Here is a 14,227-nt window from a genome sequence, read left to right as displayed (position 1 = left end):
TGCTCCCCTTGCCCTCCCCTTCCTCCTTCCCCTTTTATAATGTAAAATTTGGAGCTACAACTCTGAAGTGTCCTTGTTGTAGTCAGGGAGAGGGTACAAGCCCTTTTACGCAGGAGGTAGCTGTGACAGTGCCCATGCAACATTAAACATTACCCGACAGCTTTGTGATCGCCCCCAGTGCTAAGCTGCCTGCTCCCTGTCCCTTCTCCCTTCTCACTTGTCCCTTCCCCCTCTCCCAAATATTTCTCCAGCCCTGTCTCATTGGTGCACTACTCTCCTTTGCCTTTTTTGGACTGCCACCCTGTCAATCTAATGCAATTAGGCCAGGGGCAGGTGCAAACCCCTTGCTATGGCTCCTCTTACTAACCAATCCTCTACTGGCCCCTCTTCCCAAAATACCTAAGAGCCAATGGAGTGGGAAAACGCGGGACCCCAGAGAGAGGGAGAGGCCAAAGCTGCTGGATTGCTGGGGGGGAGCACCATTTAGGACCCAGGTTAGCCCAGGAGCTGCCGAAGGCTTGGATTCCTCTTGGGACTGTGGTGACTTGTGGAAAGCAGGCGTGCTCTACTGATTCATTTTCATCACTGTCAACATGGTGATCAAAGTCTTTGTAGCCACATCTTCGGGGTCTACAGCGGTAGGTATCTCATTTAACATACTACTCTTTCTGCTGGGATCTGGTTGGTAAATTAGCCTAGAAGATCCCAGGACAACCTGAGTTTGCGTGGAGAAGAAAACACTGGATTTCTTCTAGTCTGTATTGCGCACCTTATTCTTGAAAGCTGCAGAAGACGTAGAGAATTTCTGTTAACGCAGGCTTGCTTGCACGTGAGGTTTTACCACAGGTATAACATTTACATATAAATTATCTGTCATTTAATAGATTTACTTCTGTTTGAAAAAGTATATGCAATATATATTTATACATATATTGCAAAAAGTATATGCAATACATATGCATATATATAAGAAGGAAAAAGTGGATATTGTATTTGCACAAAAGCTAAGGTAGATTGTTTACACTAGAAATTAATGTATCTATTTTTAAAAGAGACTTTAGGACACTGCTCCTGCAAAAGGGAAACTCTGTCTAAGAAAGAGCCTGGAGCCAAAGTAAGCTGAATAAAAAGTTATGCAGAAAAAAGTTCTTCCCCATCCCCCTCCCTTTCCCTAGGTTTTGGGTGTTTTTTTTGGTTTTCTTCTTTTTTGTGTGTGTGTGTGTCTTGAAATGCTATACTGATGATTTTTAGTATTGAGATCTACTGCTGTAGCTGTCAGCATAGTGTATCAGCTAAAGGGAAGGGCATGTGAATAGTAGGGAGGTTGGAAGTCCGTGGGAGGTGGGAACTGGGAAAGGACTGTTTCCTTTTATATCCAGTTCCCAGATGAGCTCAGATTGCAGTTTTCCTTTGGCAGTCACTCACTCCCAGTGACATGGCTAAACAAACTGGCTGGTGCTTGCACATAGCTGTAACTACATCTCTGTCTCTCTGACACCAGCTCTGTGTCTTTAAGAAGCTTCCAGAGTTGAAAAGCTCCAAAAAACACCCCTTGCTCACGGGGCCATCATCTCTAGAAAATGAACCGTGGGTCATTCACTAAAATCCAAATTGGGATACGGCTGAGGATGTTTGCAGTTCTCTTATCAGCTTGTCTCGCCAGCCTATCGCTAAGCCTGACACTCTACTATTGACATTTTAGCATTCCTTTTTCTATAAGAAACCTCCAATGCAAGGGAAAAAAAGAAGAGGGGGTTGGAAACTGCAGGTTTGGTAATTTGTAATCTAGCAGTTAATGTTCAAGTAGCTTTATAAATTGCCATACGCTGTGCATTGGCAGTCTTTTCGCTCCTGTTTGGTCTCCTGGTTTGGTCTCCTTTGGTTGACCAGAGCCGTCCCTACTTCCTTTGCCACTCATCCATTTTCTGGGGAAAGTTGTGACCACGACTGAAATCCCATTGCAGACATTCAGTATGAGTGTGTTGGGGCCATCACCATCTTGTGTGCCTTGTGTGTGCCACTCCAGCTATAGGATTGGGGCTGTAGTTCAGCAAGGCAGTTAGTTGTATGAGTGCTTTGATTAAACACTGACATTCAGAGATCACTTAGCCAATTAAAACTAAGCGTATCACATATTTAGCACTAGCTGAACTAAGATCTTTCCTCTGCTATACACATTCCTTGTATCTTCTCCCACCTAGCAGCTATAACTAACTCCTTTCCTCTTGGACTGCAGTGAAGGGGTGCGTATGTTACACTGAACACTGAGCAACATGCAAGCTTTATCCAGCCATTTTGAGCTGTTAAGCATTGCTACCGTGGTTTATTACCGCTAAGAAAGATAGCCAATGCCAGTGAACTGTAATAGGTTTTAAGCTTATTAATGCCAATCTCCACTGTATGTTAGCAGCCCACAAAAGCTGTTAGTGAGATCCCAGACATATGCTGGAAGGAAGGGTATGGCATCTTTACATGGCAATATGCCTCTGTATTTCCTCCTTTCCGTTGTGTTGGGTGTACATATAGCTGTAGCATTCTCAGAAGGCAGCATGTGTTCAGATTACTGATACATAATTGCAATGGCAAGTAAACACAATGTTCAGCTGGAGTAGTTTTCCACATTTACTGATTAAAATGGATGGAAGGTATCCTTTCAATGAACCTTTAATGAGTTTTGGTATATATAAAATAAAACTCACTCATGCAAGGAGGCAGCACAAACCCCAATATATCACTAAAATCCTATTAAAACCAAATTTTGTATCAGCCTTGTACAGCTTTTCCTGAGAAGAATGAATTTAATCCCTGAAGTGCTTAAATTGGAAGTCTAAATTGTCCTAGTAGCACTGGTGCTGTCTTCCATGTGGCTGATCTCCATCAAATCCATGTAGTTCATTTTGAATTTCAAAATAAGATGGGCCCAGCCTCCTCTGGTGTAAATCAGCAGAGGATCATTGGTAAAGAATGAAAAATGTTTCTATTCTATGTGCTACACAGTCACACTACTAATTGCAACTGATTATCATGATAATAAATACTTTTTAAAAGTGAATGCAGTGAACCCAGTAACATTCTGGTGCTCTGGATCAGATGCTTGAATGATGTAATTCACTGTGGCTCTAAAGCAAATCTGCAGTCTGTATTTTTCCCCTCAATGATTCAGAAATTTAGTTTAAATAACTTCAGCTTTATTATCTTTCTGCTCCAAACTTACCTGATATTGAACTATTCATTAAGGCAAGCAGAAGTGGAGACATTTATAGCGCTAAAAAGTACTAAATGCTTGGCTTGAAGCAAGCAGTAAAAAAATAAAATAATTTTGTTACTAGCCACAGAGGTGTTTAGAAATGGATAACATCCTGCAAGGTTCTAAGGTACCATGAATCACGGCAGAAAGGGGGTTTGTGTCTTACACAGAGGAAGTCTTCCAAAGTCTTGCTTACTGCTGCTCATGGTTAGGGCACCTCTAAAATCCTTTTATTCCCAGCGTTTTTGGTGACATTTTATGAACTTGCCCATCTTCAAATATGTAGGTCTCAGAAAGACTGAGGAAAATGTAGACTATTTGAATTACGTCCTCTAAAATACAGGGTAGGGGTTTGTCATCTGTGACTGTGAATCTAGCCATATATAAACTTGAGCTCAAATTTCAAATTGGTTTCAAGTAAAATCAGAGATTAGAGTGTGATAAATAAGAATAATTATCAGGAATAGGTTGTCCATGTGGTGTTAGAACCAGCAGCTTCAGCAACTCTGCCTACCAACATTAATGTTCCTCTTGCTGTAAGTTGTTGACTATGTACCATTTGCTTCTGCCATAGGCAGCTGGTCAACATTAATGCTTTGGATTGTGAGGATATAGATGATAATATTTAATTACGCGTCAGGTGAAATTAATATTATCTGTAGCTCTTACACTCTAGCTAGATAATATTTATTTAAAACATTTTTTTCTTATTTTAAGGGACTAGCAGCTAGGGATGGTGGAACTTAAGCTTTGTTGAAAGGGAAAATGACATTGATGAAATAATATCCTGCTCACCACCACTTTCCAGGGAATCTATGCCCAAGTAATCTGAATTCTTCCCATGCTATCCATCAGACACAAGTGAGGGTACAAACAAGCTCCTGCAATCTTATCCATTCTGGGAAAACCTTTGCATGTCCTCTGTGTTGTTACGTCCTGGAAGATTTCCCTCTCTGAGTGGTGTTTGCTGGAGAGATTCTTTTGGTGTCCCAGCTACCTAGTGCCAGCCACAGCAGAGGCTTGCTTTATGGTTTCATACTTAGTGCATGTCCTAAGTCTTTTGCTCTGCCTAAACCTTGTAATTGTAAGCCTTAAGACATAGTACATCTTCTGCATAGCTTATTGTTGTTATCATAATGAGAAACATCTTGCTTTTTCCTTATGCAGGCATAATTGTATGTAACTTTTTATTTTTCCTCAGCATTCGTTTTTCACACAACCCTCTCCTAATTTTTGCTTTCAGTCCTGGTGCTCTCTGAGCCTCCTGTGTATTATAAGCCTCAAGCTGAAGGAAAATTGTTTATGCAGATTTAATTCTAAAAGTTATAGCTACAGCCATAAGCAAGGGAGCACAGAATCTATAGCTCAGTTTCCATTATCTCCTCAGAGGCACTATCCGTCTGGGGCACTAGCTATTCCAGGAGCCATATCTACTTCAGTGCCTCTGTCCAAAGAGACAAGCTGACGCTGAAATTGCAGCTGACAGCACTTGAGTACACTGGCTTTCACAGCATGTGGTGAAACTCTTAGTACTGGCTCATGCAGATTTTATTAACCATTTATACAAACATGAACCTGCCACTTCCTCCAATGAAATGTCTCTCAAGCAATCCTTTCTGCCACCTGAATGTGTTCTGCAAATAACCGTGCAGCTAAATAGCAATCAAGAAAAATGACCTCTGTTTAAAAAGTGAAATAAGAATATAAATAAGCACCTTTGAGGTCTGTCAACTGCATGGCTTTTGAACACTTTGGAATAGTGTTTCCATTCAAAGTGAGCTACTCTTTTTAGCTCACCATAAACCTCTGTTGTTGTCATAAAAATGTACAGCATTTTATGTTTGTTATTTTTTAGAAGCAGGCATAGCTGTATAGATAGATAATTCCTTATTTAAACAAGAAAAAGAAATTTTATCCTTAATCATGAAAATTCATTCTTCCAATATAATAGGCCATCACTCTACTTCAGCTTTTCAGGTTTATTAGATTAGAGAAATACACAATCCATTAATTATTTCTCGTCTCATTTTCTGTCTCAGACTGATTTACACTAGCTTGGTGTCACTTTAAATTCAGTTGTTCAGATGTCTGACTTGTGGAAGACATGGTTTTGAATCATGTGGTGGCTCGTATGTAAAAATTACTTTGATACATCATTCTAGCTACTGTCTATATAGGACAATAACTTGCTGCATGGAGTAGCATAACTGGGAGGAGAAGAGAGTCATGTCTGTAACGTGATTGTGCTAGATAGTAATTTAGTTGTCTGTGACCGAAGAGCAGCGTGAGAGAATTTGTACAGGTCAGTCCAAACAGTGCTTGCTTCAAATGCTGCAGTACTTGTAGGGCTAAAGTTTGGCCTCACAGCTCTTAGAAAAGTTAGACATACACAAAATGGGGAAGTTCTTTACATGTTGCTTAGGAGTAGCATTCCTTTGGTAGAGAAGTATAGTCAGTATTACTTCTTCAAAGTAAAGGGAGAAGTTACAAGGCTGATGCCTGCATCCTAGGTGTATACAGTACTAGCATCAAAGGGAATAAGGGCCATGACTGAATTTTATCTGGCACAGAAGCTGTGTATAGCATGCTTTATTTGTTGTAATATGTTCTTCTTGGTCCAACTGGAACATCATTCTGTAATGTGGGAAATATTCAAGCAGAGGAGTTAAGCTGTACTGGATCTTCATCAAACTTTCATTCATACTTAGTTATGCCTAGCATTAAAGAACAGGAACAGAGAGAAAGATGTGGCTCATGGAAAGCTAAATGTCATATGTCATGAGTAGGAAAAAGGAGACTGTTACATGTTGGGGAGAATATGTACATTCTCAGACCTGTGCTGACTTTAGGAAGGATTAGCTTAGGTATCTGTACACCACACTCACAGATCTGGGTTGAGCCTTGTTTCTTAGACAAAGGTATCACTGCTTCCAGGGAGGAAAGAAAGAAGCTGGGAGTGTGTGTGGGGAAAGTAATGGCAGCAGGTGCTGAGAAGCAGTGTTGAATCTCAGCTTCAAAAATTTTGGGGGCTACTGGAGTAGTGGATCCAAGTTGTCATACTTGCATTAGTTCTGCTTGTAATAGCAATTGCTTTTAGAAAAGAATTTTCATTTTATAAAAGGAATTTTGTTTTTCCTATTTTCTAACCAGATCAAAAAGAAACAGCAAGAAGTAGTGGGCTTTTTAGAGGCCAACAAGATTGACTTTCAGCAAATGGACATAGCAGGTGATGAAGACAACAGGAAATGGATGAGAGAGAATGTCCCAGGTGAAAAAAAGCCTCAAAATGGAATTCCCCTCCCTCCACAGATCTTCAATGAGGAGCGGTATTGTGGGGTAAGAAGCTGTTTGGAAATTTAAATACCTTCAGAGAGTCTTCTTTGACAGAAAGTGACCCTTTTCTATTAGTAGGAAGTCTCGTCAAACAAAATCCTTAAAATAATTTGAGATTCACTTTGGAAGAACAATTCTTAGAAAGCATTTTTTATGCACAGAAAGGCAATGAAACAAAAGATTATTCCTTTTTAAGAGAAAAATACACATGGAGGGAAAACTGACTAGAGAAACTCTGCTTAACAGGCTGTATGGATTATCCCCTGCAGATCCAGAGCCTAGGCAGGACCCAGGGCTCACTGCAAGGTGTGGAGTTTGCTGCCTGTGAGGAGCTCTGTGTTTTCCTCTCACATTCTCCTACCTCCTGCTCTGTAGATCACTTACAAGTTGTCCTGCTGTTGGCTCTCTGCCTGCACTCTCACTTCAGCTCCTGAAGACCAAAGGCAGTACTGTCTAGGTGATACTCTGGCTTCTTCACGGAATATCTCAGGATAACCTGATGTAGACTATGAAGACAGGTCAGCTGCACTTGGAGTAGTAAATGCTCGATTATGTGGTTTGACAATACCGAGCTACTCAAGACTGGTGGGGTTCACAGCAAGGCTGATCTGCTCTCTCTAGTTATATTGCACTTTGCTTCTTGAACTTTCAGTTAATTTTGCATGATAAGTCTTGATATTTTGTTTGTTGACACAGACTCATCTGGGCTGCTAGGAAGTCAAGTAGATGTCTGAGGCACCAGGGGCCATGAACAGGAATCTTTCTTTTCCATTATATTATAAAAATAAATAGGAATTATAGTTGACTGGAATAGTTCTAGTATGTGGTTTGAATTACTGAAATTATATTGCTTATTCAATAAATATCCAGCTCTTCATAACAGAAATTGTAACACTCGTCAGATGCTTTTATATTTTCATATATGCTTGTAACAGGTTATTTCTCTTGAGAGAATTTGTTCAAATCAGTGGTCGATAATACTGTATGAGCATGAATATTAGGATCGTGAATCAAAAGAGATATCTGAGACAGTTTTTTTCTCATAGTGTGGATGGAAATACATAGTCTGGAAAGTACTCTGATATGACCGCTGAAATGAACTTGCAAAGTACTCTGAAACGCAGATCACATAGTGAGCCCAGTTTTAAGTTACTCCACAAATCCAGTGTGAACTACTGCAAAGGTTCTTTTGAGAGAGAAGGGATTTACATGCCACTAAGTTTTCAGAATTAACTTCAGTGCTCTCAGAGTAAAAGTTGCTAGTATGAGTAAAGGAGTGCAATTGTTTCCTCATTTTCTTATAGGAATCTTAAAAGAGAACTTGGTAGGTTAGAGTTCATGTGCATTTCAACATCCAATCTGCCCCAATAAAAAGTATGATTACTCTGGGTTTTGTGGCAGCCAATGTTGCAATAAATATTTCTGATATTCCCTGGAGAGGTTATATAGTGAATTAAAGAGTAATTGCCTTACAAAGTGTTGCAGCTGGTCAGTCTTGCCAGTAAATGATAAATATACAGTTTTTGCTCCATGTCTGAAGCTATTTCAGGAAGCCAAATAATCTACATCTTGAAATAAATTTCCATGTGGAAATGGGTCCAGAAAGCAGTTGCAGCTACTGATTTAAAAACTAAATCAAATTTACAATTAGTCTAAAAGTCTCCAGAATTCTAATCTACCCGGCTCTCAAAGCTCATAGCTAATGATCCCAGTGGGTCATTAAGATTAAAAGATTAATTTATGGCATCATTATTTCCAAATAAATAAGGTAAGGAGATCTATATCAATATATAAGCCTTACCCTTCTCCTCAGGGGAAGGTGCCTTAAGGGAGCTGCATAGTGACTGTGAAGTGGGATTATGTGGGCTGGTTGAGAACATGGCCAGGGGCTGGCAGACTGTTGCAAAATTCCTCCAAGTGACACGATGTCTTCTGCAACATGTCTACAATATAAATCTGGGGATTTGCATTCTACTTCCCTGCATAACCTGTGCAGGTCCAACAGACCCATCGTTCTGAAATCCAGAACTGCTTTATGCTGTTTAAGGTTTACATGATATATCTTAACTCTTTTCCTGTGTCCCACTTCCTTTGTCCTCAGCCACTTTATTAAAAACAGGGCTGAGAATTGCAGAGGTCTGTCTGAGTCATGGACTCCAGGCCAGTACCCTGAATTCATGAAAATCCCTTTAAAATATGTTGCTCTTGTTAGTACAGTCTTCAAGGGCTTCAGTCTCATGGCATCTAGAAATCTTCGAATTTGTAGCCTGGGTATATGCAGCCAGTTTATACCCATTTCCTGGTATACCAAAATCACCCTTTAGCTTAAAGAGCTCTAGTCCAATGTGTTTGTAAATGGGAATCATATCCTCTTTTAATCTTCATTTTGCTATGTTAAACAAGTCAAGCTCTTTACACCTCTCTTTTTTAAGACATTTTATTTTTCTCTTTCTCCTTCCTACTAATTTTTTTCTTTCTTCATTCCCAGGTAGTCCTTTGGTTTTAGGTCAAACTTGTTACATTTCATTTCTGCTCATTCTCCTTTCTGAGATCACTCTTTTCCCTCACTTCCCTTCCTATCGATTGTCCTGTACGTTTGGTTCCCATTCACACATGTGCATGTGTATACACATTAGCAGCATGCTGGCCTGGGAGCACTGGCCCTGGGGAGGTGAAAATTCAAGATAAAATGTTTCCTTCCTCACACTGAGAAAGAGGGATTTGGAGAGACACATGACAATCTTCAAATATTTTAAGGGCTGCAGCAAAGAGGAATTCATTATTGGTCTGAATTCAGTATTGACCCTGCTTTGAGCAGGAGGTTGGACTAGATGGTCTCCTGAGGTCTCTTACCACCTGAATTATCCTGTGGTTCTAGGATTTTGCAAAATATGTTCTGCTCCACACCCAGTGGGGGTGGGGCAAGATGTAGTGAGCAAAAAATGCAGCAAAGGAAGTTTTAAGTCAGACATCAGAAAAAAATATGTAGTGTTCAGGAGATTGTCTCATTTTCTCATTAAAGGTCATTACCAACGGATTGGAGAAACACCTATCGGGAGTAATGTAGTGGTTCTTGCCTTGGAGAAATGGTCCTTTGAGATCTTCTCCAATCCCCTCTTCTGCAGTTCAGTGAAATTTTGGGGGTGGGGGTAAGGAAAGAGGGGGTACTGGGGACGTGAAGAGGCTTCCTTTTCGTGCTGGAACAGACTGACATAATGAGCAAGTAAATGCAGTCCTGTTGCTAATCTGCTTTTCTGCTGATACATAAAAGTATCTGCATCTTCTGGCTGGCCCCGAAGAGCTGCTTCACTTCCTAACTTGTACTGTAAAATAGAGGTTTCTTATGGATGCGTTTATGAAAATACACCAACTGTGAGCAGCTTTTCCGCGAGGCCAGAGAAGCTTAAGGCTGTCTTATAAATAGCTTGAATCTTATTTTTCTTTCAGATCTTTGGTATTGCCACTTGAAGAAACAGATAAGAAATTGATTCATTTTGTATGCCTGGCTATAGCACGAATTTCAAGTATCCATTCTAATCCATCAGTGTTGGCAATCATGTTCTTATTTGATCTTTTTCTTAAGCTGCTTTTTTGCTCATGTCTAGACAGACGTCTGCATCTGTGTCGTTTTCTAAATATATTGAGCTCTCTGTTGCTTTTGTTTTCGCTTTTGCTTAACAAAAAACCCCTAGAAAACTAGGAAGGAAATGGAATGTAAACTTCTGGTTTTCTCTGTAAGCTAAAATCTATGCTTTTCTCGGTAAACTGAAATCCATAGAATAAAATACCCATGTACTTTTTTTTTTTTTGAAGAAGCTCTGAATTATTAGGTAAGACTTTTATTTTGATGCTTCATATAACTGCTAAAGTCAAATATACGTAAATCGTAGGGACCATTGGAGGTCTGTAGTCCAGCCTGCTGCTCAAAGCAGGGATAGCTTTAAAGTTAGCTTTTGTTGCTTGGGGCCTTGGCCACTTGAGTTTCAAAAGTCTCCAAGGATGGCATTTCCATGCCCTCTCTGTGTGCTCTGACCTGGTGCTGTACCACTCACGTGGGGAAGAACTTTCTGCTGATGTCCAACTGGAGTTTGCTGTTTTGCTGTCTGGCATTTTCACAGTGCTTATACAAAGGTTGATAGCATAGAGTGTATATGTGCATATGCACTCATATAATAAAGAAAAACTCATGGAGTATTTTTTTTTTAAATACATCTCACTGTATTTTTCAAAGACTAGTTCCAAAGACAAATTACACCACTACCCTCCTCCTAGACCATTTATGTCTTCTCATACAGATATAATATTATTGCTTACCTGAAATGAATTGTTACTGCTCATTTTTCTTTCTGCCTGCCTTGGGAACAATTATCTTTGGTCATTCAGTGAATGGAGATGTGAACAAGTCACCATTAGGAAAAGTAAGAGTGCAAATATACAATACAAAAACTATTCCATGATCACTCTAGTCATGCTTTTACCCCATGCTAAATACCTAATAGCTTACTCCTCAGTGTAAGCAAGGTAAGTGACCTTCCATTTACTGTGAGATACCACATTTACTGTGGGATGTCATTGTACACTACCAGTTGCCAAGGAGTGCCTGATTTGATAGAAGGTTGTATCCTCTTCTGATAAGGCGTTCATCTGGTCATTCATACGCCTTGCTTGTGCTTTTCAGGTCTGGTTATCTACAAGGCTACGTGTCTCTAGAGATTTTTAGTACACTTGCCATCTGCTGCCTTTCCTCTGTGGAGGAACTAACAAGATATATAAAATACCAAGTCCACTTCATGGCCCTTCCTTGTAATAGTCTTCTCTTTGTTTCCCAGCTATTGACATGTTGTGCCATAGTTTGCTTAGACTGTTTTATGAGTATGTGGTTTGCAGGAGGACACAAGTTTCTTGTGTTAGTATGGCCTGTCAAAGGCCCATGTCAAATTCCAACCCTTCGAATTGCAGAAAATCCTGCTGCTCGTGTTTGCTGTATTGCTCCTAAGATTATGGGTTAGACTTCAGACACTGCCTTTCTTAAATACTTAGGGCAGACCTGGGTTAGATAAGAAGGAGAACCCCACAGCAACATGAAACAGCAAAGAGATAGTTTGAGAAGTTGGTGGCCTGGAGCAGCAGCAGGTATTCTGCCTGGTCAGGGCAAAATGTGCTCTGGGGCTTCTCCCAGACTGGGCAGCTCCCACTGCCTGTAGCTAGGTCTGTGTGAAAGCTATTCTGTCCCTTAGATAAATCAGTGAAATGGGCTGTCATTTATCCTGTCTGTTAAGCTATGTTGCCTCTTCCAAACTGGACTGAAATGTCATTGATTCCAGTCTTGTTGACATTAAGGTGACTTCTAAACCATCCACTCCAGCCTTTCCCTGGGATTACCCTTGACCAAGAATTTATTCTCTGGAAGTACTGAAACAGCCCAATAAAACAACTCAGGTCCTAACCCAGCTTTACAAACAAGTCTCAAGGATGGGTCAGTGCCTTACTATTTACAGGCTTCTATTTTCGGAGTTATTCGGGATGAGAGGGAGGATGATAACATGGTCAAAGCAGTAGTCTAGGGCTCAGCAGACATGCGTTCAGTTCCCTGTCCTACACAGAGCTGCTGTGTGATTGTGGGCCGGTCACTTATGACCAGAGTTTCTGCTGAGATCTTAAATACATGTTGATTTTTACCTGTGTAAGATGTGAGTCATGAACTTCCCAGTAACAAACTAGTGGTAGCAGAGCTTCCTTAATTGATAGGAAAGTTTTACAGGTGAATACAGTAAAGACCATGCAAGTTCTAGATGGTAGGATAGGAGCCATCCCTCACGTCTTTTCAGTTATATTAGCACTGAAGAGAAAACGGGCATTTAACACAATGATTTATAACTTCAGTTCACATGTGGACAAAACATTTTGGCTGGTGCATATATGTCGGAGAGAACAACACAGTCCTTTGCTAAGTTTGTCTGAAAAGTAACTGCATTTTCTAACTAGAGTGCTTTTCTTTAAAATAAACAGTTTCCTCATTATCATTTTACTTGTGCTATTATGGTGACTGTTGCCTTTTACTTGCCATAAAACTGTCCAGGGTTTTGAGGGCCTATTTTGTGTTCTTACTTACAGCAAGTTTTACTTTAACATTTAAATGGGAATAACTTTGCTTTGGTGTATACAGCTGAAGCACATTAAAATGAGATGTTTAATTTTATCTCATTCTGACATAGATGTGATAATTAAAGTGTAAGTCTCTGGAGAGATTTGCGCATTTGTTCATTTTGCCAGCCAGTGTGAAACTCCCTTTATCTGAGTTTTCTTCCTGGGGCTTAGATAATGCAGGCGCTTGTACAAATGCATAGTCATTCGCATCAATATGAGAAAGACTTGCCTGGGCTAGTCTCTTCCTCCTGTGCTTTTTGTTTGATTTTTGTTACCAATTCTCTGTTGTTTGTTTGTTCCTTTTTTAGGATTTTGAATCCTTTTTCTCTGCTAAAGAAGAAAATATTATTTATTCATTTCTGGGTCTTGCTCCTCCTCCAGGCACAAAGGTATGCACTGCTGTCCTTCCATGGGGGCCATTTGTTTGATTTTAATAGAAGATGAAGATAGCCAGTGACTCAGCACGCCAAATAAGGGGCAATGACAAGCTGGTGCAGCAAAGTGTTCTTAAGGGAAAAAAAAAGTGGCTGGTTCAGTAAATACTAGAAAATACTTCTCTCTTCCCTTCTTTCACTGCAGGCTTGTTACCATGACCCCAGCTGATGATTTTTTTTGTTCTTGACACAAAGCAGTATTTTATCAGGTTCAGATTTTAAATGATACAGAATTTCCTAATGCAATTTATAGGTTGTGTTAATTACAAGAAACCTTCACTTCTCCCTGACTGCATCAAACCTTGAGCAAACAGGGTTTGTACTGGCCACCAACAGAGGGGCTGGGGTGTGAACCCCTTTCATCCTCTGTGTGTACATGCAGACTGGCACTATGGGGTTTGCTCCCTCTGCCTTGAGGAGATAACACCCAGGACGTCACTGTCCTGGTTGCGGCTGGGACAGAGTTAACTTTCTTCCCAGTAGCTGGGGTGTGTGTGCTGTGTTTTGGGTTTGGTATGAGAGGAGTGTTGATGGCCCCATTGATGCTTTGGTTGTTGCTGGGTGGTGCTTGCACCGGTGACTTTTTCGGCCCCCCCATGCTCTGCCAAGTGCAGGGGAAGCTGGGGAGGGGGAGCATAGCCGGGGCGGTAGCTGGGGGGGTATTCGATACCATGTGACGTCTCATGCTCAGTATAAAAACTAGGGGGAGGGAGGCCTCGCCCCCCCGTTTGCGACACGCGGTCAGCGGTTGGTGAGCAGTTGCATTGTGCATTGCCTGCTTTGTATATTCTATTATTGTTGTTGTTCTCATTGTTGTTATTGTTGTTCTACTTCATTTTATTTCCATTATTAAACTGTTTTTATCTCAACCTGCGAGTATTTCTATTTGTGCCCTCCCGATTCTCTCTCCCATCCTACCGGAGGCAGGGGGTGAGCAAGCGGCTGCGTGGGGTTTATTTGCTGGCTGGGGTTAACCCATGACAGGGAGTTATCCCTTACACCCCAGGTATGCTGATCACTTCAGCCAGACTGAATACAGAAAACTGCATAATTTACGGTAGTCGCG

The 14,227-nt window shown here is 40.7% G+C and overlaps 1 protein-coding gene across 1 annotated transcript; it reads left to right on the top strand.

Moving 5' to 3' along the window:
• Positions 1-459: 459 nt before the first annotated feature.
• On the top strand, positions 460-13,116 carry LOC104075498 (SH3 domain-binding glutamic acid-rich protein; the record flags this gene model as incomplete). The annotated part of the gene is made up of 3 exons (XM_009576029.1): positions 460-638; positions 6,398-6,583; positions 13,036-13,116. Coding segments are annotated over exons 1-3 (312 nt in total), but the record flags the coding sequence as incomplete, so codon positions are not given.
• Positions 13,117-14,227: the final 1,111 nt, after the last annotated feature.

The sequence above is a fragment of the Fulmarus glacialis genome, unplaced genomic scaffold, assembly GCF_000690835.1.
Source record: "Fulmarus glacialis isolate BGI_N327 unplaced genomic scaffold, ASM69083v1 scaffold6314, whole genome shotgun sequence".
Taxonomy (NCBI): domain Eukaryota; kingdom Metazoa; phylum Chordata; class Aves; order Procellariiformes; family Procellariidae; genus Fulmarus; species Fulmarus glacialis.
The sequence above is the reverse complement of the archived record's forward strand: the minus strand, read 5'-3'. Positions and strand labels throughout refer to the sequence as shown.